The following is a 16,427-nucleotide window of genomic DNA, read 5'->3' on the forward strand; positions in this document are numbered from 1 at the left end:
GATTGGTTCTAGAAACAGGAATATCTGTATTTAATGTGAAATGGGACTGCCAGAACAAAGGCACTCTCATAGTGTTGTGCCCAGGGAGCCACTCGGGGAAATTATTATAAATGCAGTCATCAAGGAAAAGTATGAATAAAATCAATTTCCAAATATGCAGCTGTTTCCTTTGCAATGTTTTCATTTACTCACTTGGACAACTGTTTGGTGAGAAACTGTATTGTCATTCAGTGACAGCAAATGTTTCTTTAACATTGAAGTGTGTTGTGCTTCATTACTGGCAAATTGCTGTTAAAATAAATATAAAGAATTGAGAACTATTTGTCTACATAGCAGTATTTTGCCAGACTAGTAAAGCCAGTTTAAAAATCTTTAAACTGTTGTTTCTTCTTTTCCAGATGAGGTACAACAGTAGTACATTTTGAGTACACTGAGTGTGTTTTGAGTAGATTAAGAGTATGTGAAATGGCTCTGACCTTACATTAATGTCAGAAAAGAAACTAATATCAAATACTGCATACAGTCAGGTTAATTTATTCTAGGGAAATGCCGCAGTGAGTATGAAAGAACAATTTAGACCTACCGTCTTTGAGTATCGTCTCTCTGCTGCTTCCATCTATTTTTTGTCGCCCAATAAGGAAACTGGTGGTGTCAGCGAAGTAGATGTGTCCCAATTCTGCGTAGTAGTCGATGGCTCGAGGGTTGACCAGGTCTTCGATTGGCACAATGTGCTCATCGCTGGACTTGATATTCATATCCAGGCCTCTGATGACCCCTGGACGCCCCTTACCGTAGAACAGGAAGAGATCGTTTTTGGGCTCTACAAGGCAAGAAAGGAAGGAGCCTTTTTTACTGTTATTGTCAATTAATTGGTCTAATTCATCAATGCTGATCCCAGCATTAAACCCTCTTACCGGCCACATTGTTCTTATATGTGAGCCAGAGCCTGGGCCATCCATTCACCTTAATGGAGCCAGTAATCAGTGCCAATGACTTTACTCTCCCCCTTCAATCACGTTCCTGCTACAAAGCTGCCTTGACAGTAGGAAAAGGAAAATGCTTGAGCAAACAGACAATGGCAATACTTACCTTGGCTGTGAACACTGCTTCTGATCTAAAATAACATGGTGTCTGTGTAGAAAGGCAAACAGAGAGGCCTAGAAAGCTGAGGCAGCTCCTCGGCGGCCCGCCAGCCGCTCAGGGGGCTGTATGTTCTCGAACCCTTTGGGATCCTCCGAAGAGGCAAGAGGAGGAATGAAGGAGGGCTTCCAGTGAGAGAATCAGACCTCTCCTCGCTCTCAGCCCCTACCCAAGAGACTGGGATGCTGGGGGTGAGGACCACACATGCCTCACTTCAATTTATCATTTTGTGAGGGAGACCAACTACCCAGGAGACAATTAAGCATTGCAAGAGACCCAGATATCAAACCCCACGGTGACTGCTGTATGAAGAAGCACTACCATTTAGCACCGAATCTCATTATGCTTAGGGAGACGGAAAACGCGAGCAAGAGAGAGATAGCTGGTGTCATCAGAACATCTATGAGGGGGGAATAAATCAAATGTGTCACGGCTAGCCTCCCAATGCTTCGTTACCCCGATCGAACAGTGGTGGGCCCTCAGATTGTGTCATCAATTTGATCTTCTGCTTCTATTGTCAACTACACAATGTCCAGCAATTGATCAGACCAGCCAACAAATGCAGACAAACTTAAATCCTCATTATGGCAATAATCAATCAGGCTGGCGACAGGTCGATAACGAAACGTCACTTTCACATGGGCCTGTGTCCACTAGCGCTTATCTTTATCATTGTCAGTCTATGGCCGAGGCATGTGTGGCACACCCTCGACTGTAATATGACACACGACCTTAAAGGCTCATGTCAATATCAAAAATAGTGCTGATGCAAAACGTCCTTTTCAGGCATGAGTCAGGATTCTTGTTCATTAAGAACAGAAAATACTGCCAAAGACATGTCTGTTTGAAAATATATGTACTAAAATACACAATGATGCACCCATTTAGATCCAAGGCAAAATATGTACTGACTTTTACAGGACTGTCCATCTGAGCCCAGGCTGTAGCCAGTACGACAGCGGCACGTTCTGGACTTGTAGCTGCCACTCAGGAGGCAGATATGGGAACATCCACCCGGCTTTCCAAATGAAACTACTTCACATGCGTGACTCCTGACTGTGGGCAAAATCAGAAAGCACAGAGGAATCATTATGAGCCAATGATGCATCCTTGTTCTGTGAGTACACAGACTTGAGCTTGTGAGTCACAAGATGGGGAAGATTCTGACACATACTTGCACATGTTAACCTATCTATAAAATGTCCTTTACCTTTTGGCTGAGTGAGTCTGTGGTAAACACGGAGTCTTCTAGTATTCCCCAGGCTGGCTAGTGTCCTGCTCTCCGCTGTGATGTTGAACCTGTGGATCTGTAGCAGCTCCACGAAGGAACTCCCTTCGGAGGGGTCAGAGTGGGTAGCATAAAGGTAGTCCTCAAACACAGCTAATGCATAAATGTACGACACCTGAAAAGCAAGAAGAGAAATGTTTTTTTTTCCCCTTTTTAACATAATCCCTGAAGCCAAAAATAACTAAAACCACAAGAGGAGCACAAAGGAAACAATAACAAATGTGAATTAATGAGAGGACTTTTATCTTTAATCATGCAGCAAGCGTGAGGAGGGTTGGGAGAAGGTGGTGGGGCTGTCTGTACATTTGGCAGCCCACACGGGGTCAAAAGCTGGACTCCACGGGGAGGACACTGGCCCTGACACCACAGCCTGCATGCTACATTTAGCAGGCTGACACCCACACAAAGCGACATGGCTGGATGAGCTGTGTTCACAGGAAGTACACCGAAGCTCACTGGGTCACACCTTGACGTCAGGGGCACCAAGAAACATGCGTCAGAATAAATAAATAAATAAATAACAAAACAAACCACTCAACCATCTCCCTCTATGGAATTTGGCCTTGGCACTCGACTTTTACATGAGAACTTTCAAAGCTACCTCACACAGACTACTAAAAAGGATGTGTGTGTATACTGTACTTGCATCTTTGCCTACGTCATATGGAATGCATGCTATCTGGTACTTGCTGGAATGAACATGAAAGAAAATTTTAAAAAAGCAGGATTGTGGTGATTAAGAGATGAGACGTTTAATTAGATTAGGCTGAAATGACTGAAGTCTTTCTTTCCCACAACACTGCGCTACAGCAGTTTAAATGTATATATGTAAAAAACTGATAAATGATCAGCTCCAAATGTGAAAATCTTGTTAAAATGTGAAAAAACTGGATGTACTTGACATTAGCTATATTTGGAAAATGACATATAAATTGCATAGTAATTAAATGAGTATATAAGTTGTTACTTCTGACTTTGGACCACTGACAGCGACAGCTGGCAGGGAAAAAAAACATATATGCAAAAGATGTACAAAGGGCATTTGTCATTGTAGATGCAAGATCCTCTGTCTAACGAGGCTACAAGCTAGTGGTGGAGGCAATATTATGCAAAGAACACCTGCATACAAAATAAGGTGTTTGAAATGTACGTTTTTCCTTCCCTCATAAAGGGTGAGTATCTAGTCCAAGTTGCTTGAAAAGGCCTTTTAATGAATAGTCATAATCTGGGATGAAAGCCTTCAAGAGTGTACTACAGTAAAGAGACTATTGATATGCTCATTTGGAAGACAGCCCCACATATGCCTCAATTCCTTCAATTTAATAAACCATCTATTCCCCATTCAAAAGACCTTTTCTATGAAAATGAGGAGTGAATTATAACAACAAGCAGTGAATAAACCACCTGTCTTGCAGTGATAAAGCACAGTGCCCTAAATCAGAAAATTAGAAAGCCCCTCTCATGTAACAATTTGGAGTCTCTCAAATGAAGAGGGAGACAGTAGTGATAAGAGAACCCAATTGTCTGTTCAGATTCCCACTGACGTTTGTCCACAATGGCTCCTTATGATGTGGAGCCCATGGAAGACAAAAAGCAGCGCTTACAGTGAAATATGACACTCACTTGGCTCCCATGGATAATGGTGTGCCTGTTTCTGCCGTGGTAATCCACCACATCGATGTAATCCAGGTAGGCGTCTGCCCAGTACACCAGCTTCTTGACCACGTCCAATGCCACAGCAGTGGGCTGCTCAATTTTATAATCCACCAGCCGAGTCCGGTTGGTGCCGTCCATGTTGCAGCGCTCCACCTTGGCCACGTTCCCATAGTCGGTGAAGAAGAGCATTCTGCAGAGGGTGGGAGTGTTTGAATGATTAAATGTTGGAAAGAATGTTGCCTGCTTTGTAGCAGAATCTCATTCTTTCCTCCACATCTTCTGAGACCTATTTCATACAACAAGTAAATCACAACTCAGTGTTTGTCCTTACAGTACACATTTGTGATTTTTTTTTCCTGGCTTGATTCGTGTGATGGTGCTTTTACGTCAAGCCATCTGATAAAACAGCATGACACTTCACATATATAGCCTACTATGTTAACTCAAACTGCTACTGAATCCCTCTGCTGAACAGCCCATGTCCTATTGTAGCTAAGCAACCGAAACAATACACAGCAGGTCTGTCAAGCTTTTGATTTGTCCACGTCATGTTGAAGCAGTGTGCATGGGGCTGTGGTAAGACACTGCACATTTTAAGAGTTTGTGGGTGAGGTGTATTGTTAAGCATTACTCATTGAAGGTCTAACCCTTAAATGGAATCAACTACATCAATTTACTTTCTGAATTAAATCACTGACAATACTAGTTGCATGTATTTACATGATAAATAAACGAAATTTTATCATTAAAACACATTTCAACATGCCATTTTATACTCCCAACCCCCCATAGGTACTGTGAAATGGTGCAGTCTATCTGCCATGGGTCAGGTGAGCAATGCGCAGAACTCACAAGTGCCCCTTGTGTAAACTTGTGAGGCAGGCTACTGCCTGATTAACAAAGTCAGAATGATTCACCAAAAATCAGGGACTCCTAAAGGAAAAGCCAGGGTACAGAGAGAACGAGAAAATGAAAGGAGTAGAGAGGTAGAGGACAAATGTCTGACAAAAAAAATGTGAAGAAGCAGCAGGTATGACAGGTGGAACTGAAGGTGAGAAGTGAGGCAGAGTAATTTTTAGCAAATAAAACCTGCTGTATCAGGCTCACTTTTAAAGCCACAGTGAAGACAGTGGTATCATATTAAACTAAAGGACCTACATCATCCATTGGTGTCAATCATGTTATGCTATCTTGTTAGAAAGGGGCAAATAATGCTTCAAAGTTATGCTTAATTTTGGCGAGGGAAAAGGGAACATTGCCATTTTCCTAAATGGTGTATTTAAGTATTTCTGCATACTGGGGTCCATAAACAGTTTTGAAATTCCATACTGGGTATGACTGGAAAACTGCAAGTTTAATCTTCACACTATTTCAGTTCTGCACAAATTTTGACCAATATTTAATTAAAGTAACACTCAAGATTTAATGAATAAATGAAGAAAAAAATATTTGTTTACTCCTGATTTGATCTTGTGATTAAATACCTTGCAGTAATTTCCTTAACCAGGTGATGATGATTTGACTTTTCTCTTTTCTATTCGAGGACATTTTTTTTGGTCCAGGACACACAAGACTACTTCTACTTTTCAAAATAAGAAAACAAGGTCTTAACAGTAGATGCAAAATACATGTGGAAATATGATTAATTTGATTATGTTCGCAGGAAGTATAAAAATGCTAAGGATCCCCCACGCCCTCTTGGGTGTGAATGAGGGGACCTACTTTTGAAAATGCTGTCCCATTGCCCGTATTTCCTAACAGCTGGTCTGTGTCCTCTACATGGTTTACCACCTGGTGAAGATGCAGACTTCTTTTCTAACTGGCACCTGTTAGCTTCATTCTTTTAGCATGAAATGCTAGCGGCTTCATGTAAATTGGGTCAATTTACATGATTTTCATTTTTAAACAAGTCAGCTACAAAACTGCCATTTTAAAAATAGAATTAGAGACTTGCTTTTGTTTGCCTCTGTTGGTAATCAAGGAGCTATTGTTTCAAAAATTAGCAAGAATTTTGAGTGGTAAATCTGCCCACCTTATCATTGCTAATTGCACATTTGCTGCGCAAAACCAGAGAGACTGACAGGCGTAGCAACAGTTACTAAGGATGAAGGAGATGTGTCTTATAAAATGGTCTATTTTAGTGTGTCAAGTGTCACTGATTCAATGCAAAAAAAGTTTTCACGTTGGCATTCAATGTTATTATGCCATTAAGTACATGAAATTATAACAATTACCTAGCTATAGAAAGTTTTGGTGACCTTTGGTCTAATCTACATACATTCTGTTCACAATTTCAGAGCAGGATACTTTATCTAATAAAAGAATATTGTACGAATAGACAGATGACAACTACCTGATAAGATTCTTGATCAAATAAGATCAGCCATGTCATGAGATTACCAGACTCTCATTATGATCAGGTGTTAACATTAGATCAGTAGCTATATGTCAACAAAGCTCCACCCACAGTCATCCCCCAGCATCCAGTCACAAAGGTTCCAAGCCCACACTCGTCTCTCAAGAGGAAAGGAGAGAAGCTACAAAACAACAGCATGAAACTCCTGCATGCACCTCTTTCAACTGCACCTGCTGTGGGCCTCCTACAAACGTGATAAAGAATAGCTTCTCAGAGGCACCATTTTTACTCACATTTAAGCCCCTTTGTGTGGAGCATGTACATGATTTCTGATTTTTTTATCAAATTATTTTGATGAAGCAAGTTATTGCTAGTAAAAGTCCTCTGTTGTGACAACCTCCACCAAAAATTTGATGTATTGCTTTCAGCCCATTCATTCTCAGTGTGAACGAGGTTGCAAGGTTCATTGTCATTCTACAGCACAGGGTTACACAATGAAATGCAAGTCGTAGTCCCTTTATGCCACACAACAAAACAAAAACAATTTTTTATGAGGGAGCATGGAGGGTGAGGTGAGGAGTCTCACAGCCTAAGAAAAAAGCTGCTCTGTAGTCTGGTGGTATGACAGCAGATACTTCTGTATTGCTTGCAAGGGGGCAGCAGGGTATCGCATATCATCACCCCGTTAATTGGCCGTTATCGGTTGTTAACACTGCCATTGTTATGTAAACAGCAAACTGCACCTATCAGTAGGCTAGAACGTGCAAATCAAATGTTCCAAAACAGTTTTGTTAGGTCTCACTTTCAGTTTTGTTAGGTTTAGGCAAAAAAAATTTGCCTTTTAAGCTGTTAGCCTATTACAGGGGGCGAAGAAGAAAAGGGTCAGACCTGGCAACCCTAGAGAGAGGGCAGTGTGGAGGATAGCAGCCAACGTTTAGTAGGAAAAAGTACTAAATAGTAGGAAAAAGTACTAAATAGTGAAGTGTAAAGAATTGTTTTGTCAAAGCGCCAGGCCAGAAGAACTGTGTGGATGGTTTAGCCCGCTAGCATCTAGCTACCTACTTTAATTTTATTTTAATTTTTTTTTTTAAATTTTATATACTTTATTAATCCCCGAGGGGAAATTTTCAATTTTTCACTCTGTTGTCAATTACACACAGGTCCGAACACAAACATGCACAAACTGGACTTATACATGCACTAAGTGGAGAGATGTCAGAGTGGGCTGCCCATGACAGGCGCTCCGAGCGGTTGGGGGGTTCGGTGCCTTGCTCAGGGGCACCTCGGCAGTGCCCAGGAGATGAACTGGCACCTCTCCAGCTACCAGTCCACGCTCTACATTTTGGTCCGGACGGGGACTTGAACAGGTTCCCAACCCAAGTCCCTATGGACTGAGCTACTGCCGCCCGTTCATTCATTCATTCATTCATTCATTCATTCATTCATTCAACAGTTTGTTAATACACTTAAAAGACAAACGTTTCTGGATGCCGGGTTATTTTATCTTTATTTTATGTATTTATTTATTCTATTTAAATGTGAATATCATCTTCTCACAGGGGTATCAGCATCACATATGTTTTCGTACATTTTTGTAAGTCCTTTGCACCAAAAAATTAATCACAGAATCATAAGCACTTAAGTCATGTCATCTTTGGTTAATGGCCCTTTCAGTTTATTTACAAGCATGCCAGAGTTGTCATTTCTGCTTTGTTGCTCTGGCGGTAATTAACGCTGTACCAGCCAACTGTGAAAGGGTTACGCTTATTTATTTTATCACCTAATTATCTGTCTGTTATAAACTTTTGTCATCTATATTCTTCATAAATACTTGTATCATAATTGTATATTTCTCAGATATGTTGTTTTGTTATTGTGCTGTATTATTTACCTGATGTTTTGACCATGTTCACTTTGTCAGTTAAAAAATATACATGGTTTGTCATATTGGCAGAAATCAGCATGTTGGCTGATTCCAATAGTTTATTTTAAATAGTACGAGGGCGGCGTTCCTGTAAATTTGTTACAGTTTTTTGTCCCCTAGTGGTGATAATTTGCTAAATTTAGATTGAAAGGAACATTTTTGTTTTGTCTACTTCAAAACTTCAAGTATTTGTTGTGTGATTGATGACATCTTAGTCTCCCTTGGGAACAGGCTTCTAAAATGTACTGAGTAAAAGCAGCAAGAGCAAATTCAAAAAAAAAAAAAAAAAAAAAAAAAAAAGATTGCATTGGTTGTTTTCATATGCCAAAAACAATGTTTCCATTTGTCACACAAGAACATCATATAACTCTTGTCTATCAAAAGCAAATTAAGCAGTAGTGTGATGTTGCTATAGCACCTCATTGCACGATGAGGTTGAAGTCAATAGTTGGATCAACAAAGCAAAGCATCTGAACACTTTAGGCCGCTGTTCACAACCCATTTCCTACCATTAGTAAAAGCAGATTTTAGATGTGTACAGTCTTAAGAAGTGTCCTAACCTGAACCAAGTAGTTCCAGTTTCTGAAGGCACTGACTAACGTACCAGTTCAGAAGACACTCATATGAGCCATTTTTTGAAGCAATAATGCACAAACAACTTAGTCATTAAGATGTGGGGGGAGAACCTGTAAAAAGCTCTAAGTACATAAACACAGGACATCAGCAGATAATTTCAGGAAAAAAATTAAGTTTCACAGCACTGGACAATGATTGATAGTTGGAGCACAGGATACAAACAGCACTGTTTATAATAAAATGCAATAACATTTCATATAATGGTGCAACAGAGTGGTGGCTTACATAATGAAAACAGGCACAGGGATGACAATAAATACAAATAAATTAAAACAACACATAAAAGGAGTTTAGAATGAATATTAAAATGAAGCAAGATTTCAAAACACTGCATCAGAATGTTCTGAAATGTCTTCTAAAAATGCCCAGCGAGGCTGCCTCTTTGATACATTGAAGCTCCATAACCTGGAGGCAAAAACAATAAAAGCAGCATTTCCCATTTCCTTCGTGGTAATTTTGGGGACGTTTAGAAGGCATGCTGCAGAGGACCTCAGGGTATGTGAGTAGACATAAATGATAGACAACGTGTGATGCGCAGAGGAGCCAAACCATTTAGTACCTCAAAAACTGAGAGGAGGGCTTGAAAATCAATTCGAAAAGACACAGGGAGCCGGTGGAATGTAAGACCAATACTGAGCATTCATAGAAAATAGGTGTTACATGTAGTCTACTTTGTTTCTAACAATAGGGACTGAATTACATCGGACAAATAACTGAAATGTCCTTTAACAACAACTCTCACAGACTGTCACTTTGGGTAATCAAAACTGCTCAGGTCTGCACATACAGTAATTAACATGGAAGGCTTGTCATGCTGTCTTGCTGTGGCTCTGTGAGGACCGAGCTCCAACAACCTCCAATGATAACGAGCTACAGCCGGAGAGCGGCGGGAAGCCGACTTAATCTGCACAAGTCAAGTCAGGGGAGAGATGGGCTGCCCTTTGAACCCTAGTCCAGGCTGCGCTGAAAAACTGTCAGCGTCAGCAAGGAGCCCAGCTCCCCAAACAGGTGCACCTCCACGTGGCATACAAATGATAGCTTTCTGGGATTAGGATGGTGCTGATGCTGTACTTGTGCATTCTGCAGCTACAACGAGATCCATGTTGGAATTCTAGAAATGAGCACCCCTGATGATATAAACTGCATGGGACTGCGGATAATAGTACCTGTCTTACAGTAAAACAGAAGACTGAATAGACAGTGTTACAATGAAAGACTGTTTTCTGATTCTTCTTTCAGTAGTAGCTTTCTGTCAATTTTGTACAGTAATGGCAGGAAATAGTTTACTTCCACCAGCTGCTGTGTTGAGATTTGCAATTTCCAGACTGTAATGCACCTTTACCATAAAACATCTATAGTAATCGTCAAGGTCTCTGACCTCGTGAACAACTATAAGTATCCCCTGTTGGTAGCAAATTGCATTTTAACACAAATAAAAGAGAGCCTTTGACAGAGAATGACTGCATTTCATTCTACCAAAGGAAATGAAACTGCTATCATGATTGTAAAATGATGACCTTCTATAGATTAATGTTAATGGCTAATGCAATAATGTAATAGACTAATGTAATTCTGCATTAGTTGTATTTATGTATTTATTTTCAGTTTAAATATTTCTTGTATTAACATGAATGTAATGTCAAATGTTTGTTTTGGTTACGTAAAACCTAGAAAATACAAAAAATTTAAAATTTAAAAAAGCTGCCTGATGTTCCCCAGACACTGGATCAATCTGACATTGGTGACTATCACCAATGCCACCATGAAGGTGAGATTTTGGGGTTTAGTGAAGCATCTCAAAAAAATATCAAATGGATTGCCATGAACATTTTGTTGGAACATTCCTGTTTCCCTCAGGATGAACTGTAACTACCTTGGTAATCCCTTAAAGTAATACTTCACCCACAAAATGACCATTTGTATATCAGTTACTCATCCCCTTGTTGCGTTGAGTTCATGGAGAAAACTTTCCATCCCTCAATGGTGAACAAAGAAAATCTCAAAATGGAGAAAATTCTTCATATACTGAGGTGAAGGGGGCTGCGTTGAACAGCAGCTAAACTCTATCAAAACATCAGTTTACAAACTCTCACACAACTCATGCAGTGTAATTCAAGTCTCTCATGAATTTTGCTAAAATATTACACCTCTGCAACAACTGTGCTGGTGCACTACTTATACGTGCCTTAGACTGTTTATGAATGTTGAGTTTTAGCAAAAAAAATTGTGTGTTTGTGAAGTACTGAGCATAGGACTGGGTAAACAAGACTTGGATTATACTGCGTGAGTATGTGTAAGAGTTTGCAAATGGATGTTTTCATATAGTTTTGTTGTTGTTCAATGTGGTCCTCTATAATTTAAATTAATCAAGAATGTTTGTCTTTTACTGGAGTCTTTGTTCACCATGGAGGCATGCAAGAAAATCAGAGTTTTCTCCCAAATTCAAACACAGGGTTAGGCAATTGCTTTACAAATGGTCATTTGGGTGGCTAAAGTATTCCTTCACTGTTTAATCCAACACTTTCAACAGATCAAAATTCTAATTTGCTAAATACTTCGTTCTATGATCAAATATCTGCAAAACTAATGATATTACAATCAGTAAAAAGGCTTGACAAAATGTTGAGAGGACAACATAATCTAGGTAGTAATCATGTTTTTTCCTAAAAGTATTTGGCATAACAAATTAATATTTAAACTTAATTTACAAGGAAAAGAGTTGACTTTGTGGCATAGTGCGGAATCTTGACTCAACCTTTCATTTTCAATATCTTAAAGGCTTCAACAATCTTTGCAAGTATGACTGTATTGGATTTAAAAAAAAAAATAAAAAAAACACAGAGTACATCCTTTCCAGTCAGCCACATTTACACAATTCAATGTATACACAAACTAAAATGGGACGCGCAGGTAGCTTAAATTTTAGCTGATGAAAAAAACCATACCATCAATCAAACTCTTCTCCAAAAAGGTATTTTAAAGAAAAGAAGAAAGGAAAAAGAAGAAAAGGCTTTCTTATAGCAAAGTCAAAATGCCTTATCCGACAGTAAGAAAGACAGACAGACTGAGTGAATCAAATAACAACAACAGAGTGCCAAACCGGAGCATATTCTATAAACACTGTTCCTCACACTGTGCTGCTATCTAACACCTCCCTGATTTCTTTTGTTTTCACTCCATTGCTCCGGGCTGACAGACCTCTCTCAGGCTCGCCTCTTCAGAAACAGCTGTACCCATATCTCACCAATTAGAGGCAGGAACAGGTCTTGGAAAAACTTCTGTGTCTTATACAGACAATCTAGCCAGCAGCCTGCATGTCCAGCTCCCTTGTGGGCCAGCAGACTCCACAGCCATACAATCATCCCTCTATGCACACAACAGAATTGGCACTTATGTGTGTGTGTGTGCGTGAGTCATGTGTGATTACGAAAAAAAACACTGAAAAACCACCCTTACTTACAGTGTGTCTGAGGTGACTCACAGGGAGCGAGCTTGAATAGAAACTCCAAGGTAAAGTATATTCTCTTATAAGCCATATTGCTTTCCAGTGGCCAGCCAGCGTTTAATGAGAACACAGAGGGGCTGCCAACCAGATCCAAACGGCCCTTGTCATTAAGAAACCAGCAGCTAATTATTTTGATTAGACCCAATGGTTTATGGAGGTAGCACAAGCTGTTAAATAAAGCACAATTTATAAACTGGAAATCCACAAGAAGCAATGTAGTTCAGCCTCAATCAAATTAATTATATGTTAAGATTTAAAGTTTACATTGCCTTGTCCTTATGGGGGCTGGGCATGATGCAGATTAATAGAATTGGTGCACAGCAGCAACATGCTCCCATTGTTATTGATGTTTGGAGGTGGTCATTACTGTGCTTCAAGATCTAGCACTAACAAAAAAGCTGTATCACTATTATTAGTGTATCACTGTTTCTTAAATGTGTGTACCATTATAAATGTGCTCCGAGCTTGGTGTCTGTCCTTGTGTCTTCGTAATATAATGGCCCTGCTCGTCTTTTGCTCAGTGGAAATACGAGGGCAGAAAAAGCTTTGAGCTACTGAATCTGGTTCACGTTCTGCTACAGCTGCTGCACGCAATTTATTTAATTTCTTTTTCTGTTTGTTTTGTTTGTCTGCATGGTGACACGGGAAACTGCTAAGGAACCTACATAAGTTCTGTGTGACCATCAACCACATGCTGTAAATGTTTTTTCATTGTGAGCAGTGTGGGGATATTTTTTACTCCACAGTTGCTCGACTTTTTTTTTTTTTTTTTTGTGATCTCTACAGAGACAAAAATCCTGTAATGGAAAGTCCTGCAGGGGCCTATTCTACTGAGGGATGTGGGGTGAAATCAGTGAATACAAATGAATGTCTCGACAGTAGAAGCTGTCTGAAGCATCACCAGCTATCCACCAAATTACACAGCTCAAAGAGAGGAGGGCTGAGTCGAAGGACAGGGAATCATTTAAATCCCTTCATTGTAACTCACTCACATTCTTCCAGACAAGTCAATTGTTATGCATAGTGATTTTTTTCTCTCTCCCTTCGTCCATTTTTTTTTCTTTAACAAAAGATGCATGATGATAAATGAGCCTTGCGGTACTTTCAGAGATGTATTATATAGGCTGCGGGACACTTACCCCATGAGAGGATCCAGAGCTATTCCTTTAGGATTCAGCAGGTCTAGTTGTAGGATAGTAACACATGTGTCCCCAGCATGGTTACAGACAAATATCTTGTCGGTGACTCGGTCAACAAAATAGAAGTTGCCTGTCAGCCAGTCGATGGCCATGTGCTCCACATCTGCAATGGCAAGCAGGTGTAAGACTCTTGTGTTAAACTGTTAAAATGTAAAGTATACTTGAATACAATTTTCAACAATGTCCATGACTACCACAGAAACATTAAAAAAAAGACACTGGAGAAGCAGAGGCTGCCATATCCCTCTTTTTACATAGTCCTTAGCCCAGTGCCAAGAACACTAGGTCCTTCACCTCCCATAATGCATCTCAATAGCATGTTTTTTTAAGTTCCTCCCTGCCTATCTCCACAGCCCAGGTTTATGAAGGTTTCTGGTAAAAAATATCCAGACTCCAAGCACAAGCTGCAATAACCCTTATCTTAAAAATACTATCAAAGCTTCCACTGAGAAGTTGTAGTCACCATGTAGCATAAACTGATCTTGAAGTGTAAAATTGGTGCAGTTCTACTTTAAATTTAACCATCGCCGCTGGGAATTTTGATTGGCTGGCAGCTCTCCACTCAAGGACAGTATAACCTGACACCTCTGATGCAGGTGTTCTCAATGATTGCACCAGTATTTAACTATAGGTGACAGTTATAGGTTAGGCTTTGACTGAAGGCCTATAAAAATAGCCAGTGCAAACTATGCACATTTAATAGCAGGTCCGATATCTGTGATGATCTTGACCGGATCCGACTAAAAAGGAGGGAAAGAGAGCACTTTTGAAGAAGAGAAGCTGGCATAGCCTCCAGGCTTGAAGGACAACTGTAAGGGAAAGGTGAGCGGCCAAAACCGCTGAGGCTAACCTGCCTTCAACCGCACTCATAATGAAGAGATATGAGAGAGCTCACAGGTAAGAGTGTGAGAGGGAAAAAAGGAGAAAGAGAAACAGAAAGGGGGTGAGCATGTTTGTGTGACAGAAAAGAGCATTGGTGATGTATATCTTGTCTCACCGCTACCCTCCTGTATTGAGAGTTTTCACAACTTCAGATCGGATTACCACTCAAATTCATCAGCAAAGTAAGGAGATGAAAAGGAGTATGAACTGGAAGAGAAGGGAGCTCTATAAATGGCTGAAAACATACGTTGCAAACTTTGTTGCGTTCTTATTTCCTTTTCCCGTGTGAATCCACGCAGATTCCTCGTTTCAGCACAGCGGAGTTGCCCAGAGGATTCTGTCGAGAGAGCCCAGCATACGCTCTCCTGGTTGTGCTGGAAATCCAATGCCAGTGTTCCATTTACACTCAGAGACCTCAGGGGCTGGAGGCCTGTTCCATTTAGATGGGTGATGACAATACGATCTGCACCACCAATGACTAGCATTGGACGGCTGTCACCAGGATCTAGAGTGAAATGGAAAATATGGAAGGTATTATTTTATTTTGCCTCGGTGAGAAAAAAAAAGTAACTGTCAGAGGTAAAAAGCATGAATTGCAGAAAGAAAGAGAATATTCTCCCTAACAGCAGGTTAAACGGCACCAAAACAATGCAACAAAAAACGATTTCCCGAGCTGATTGATTTGAAGTAAAACAACAAATTGAGAAACATAAGTCTAGTTGAGGCAGGACTGTCCGCGGTGGTAAAACTGAGATAAGCTGCTTTATGGGCTTAATTGAGCGTGCACATTCTCTGACATCAGGTTCACCCCCTAAAAAGGGCCCTTATTTATCCCGATCTTCCACAGAAGTTGAAGTCAGGGGCTACTCTCCTAATATAGGCAATAAATCAGAATGTCTGCTGACATAACTGCTTCCCCTTATCCCTCTGAATCAACTTTTAGTAGTCGGACATTTTTCTCCCACATGAGGGGTAGATGGGGTTTTGACCAGGCTCTGTTACAGAGGTCTACCCTGAGTTTTAATCTTGGGAAATGTCAGCTGATGGAGCAAAAATGACAAAGCTATTTTATAACACACCATCATAAAGTACATTTCTAGATTATGAACAGACAAATACTATAAGGGTGTGTTTGTATAGAGTATATTTTTGGATCATATGCTGACTGTCCTATCCCCTCCACAATGAAAATACACAATAATACAGTGAGCAGTGATGGGTCTGTTATATGGAAACACATTCCTGCCATTCATTGTATTTTTTAAGTCCACAAAAGATATTTTCTGCAACATGTATTAACCCCAAACCTCTATAATCTACAATTTGCAACTTAACATGAGTCAGTGAAGTGCATTAACAAGCAGACATGAAAACCATCGGGGTGTTGTAAAGTCAGATTTATGCTCAGAATACAAATAGAATAAAAAAATTATTATACCTTTCAGTTTAATCTGAGCCAAATGAGAAGAGATCGAATCAAGATTAAATCCCCAAAAAGAACATTTGTGCTGTGGAGTTTCAACTTCAATCTTACACTCAACACGTTAATATGTTTTTCATTCCCTGCTGCTCCTCATCTTCTAGCCTCAGAGAGCTCTATCTGAAATTTATATTCATGAGCTTTTACAACTAATGGTAACCCCATAGTTATCCCCATACCACTATCGCTCTCTGCTAAATTAATATTAATGCATGTGAGCATTGGGTTCAGTTAAGTTTATGGGTAATCATATTCAGTTTATTCCTGGTAGGACACCAGTCACATTGATTAAAAGCTGCAACTGTGGTGTTCTCCCCTGCTAGGTGTGTTGGGCCTCCAGCTATTTTCAACCCATATATGC

The 16,427-nt window shown here is 40.1% G+C and overlaps 1 protein-coding gene across 1 annotated transcript in view; it reads right to left on the reverse strand.

The window, feature by feature from the left end:
• Nucleotides 1-16,427, reverse strand: part of lrp1bb (low density lipoprotein receptor-related protein 1Bb) — a 329,117-nt gene that overhangs the window by 167,233 nt on the left and 145,457 nt on the right. The window contains exons 5-10 of the mRNA XM_050048038.1: nt 14,834-15,091; nt 13,645-13,807; nt 4,052-4,274; nt 2,351-2,543; nt 2,053-2,196; nt 584-820 (exon numbers count right to left, since the gene is read on the reverse strand). Of these exons, the coding sequence (XP_049903995.1) occupies nt 584-820; nt 2,053-2,196; nt 2,351-2,543; nt 4,052-4,274; nt 13,645-13,807; nt 14,834-15,091 (1,218 nt within the window). The remainder of the gene's footprint in view (nt 1-583; nt 821-2,052; nt 2,197-2,350; nt 2,544-4,051; nt 4,275-13,644; nt 13,808-14,833; nt 15,092-16,427) is intronic.

Source organism: Epinephelus moara, chromosome 7 (assembly GCF_006386435.1).
Source record: "Epinephelus moara isolate mb chromosome 7, YSFRI_EMoa_1.0, whole genome shotgun sequence".
Taxonomy (NCBI): domain Eukaryota; kingdom Metazoa; phylum Chordata; class Actinopteri; order Perciformes; family Serranidae; genus Epinephelus; species Epinephelus moara.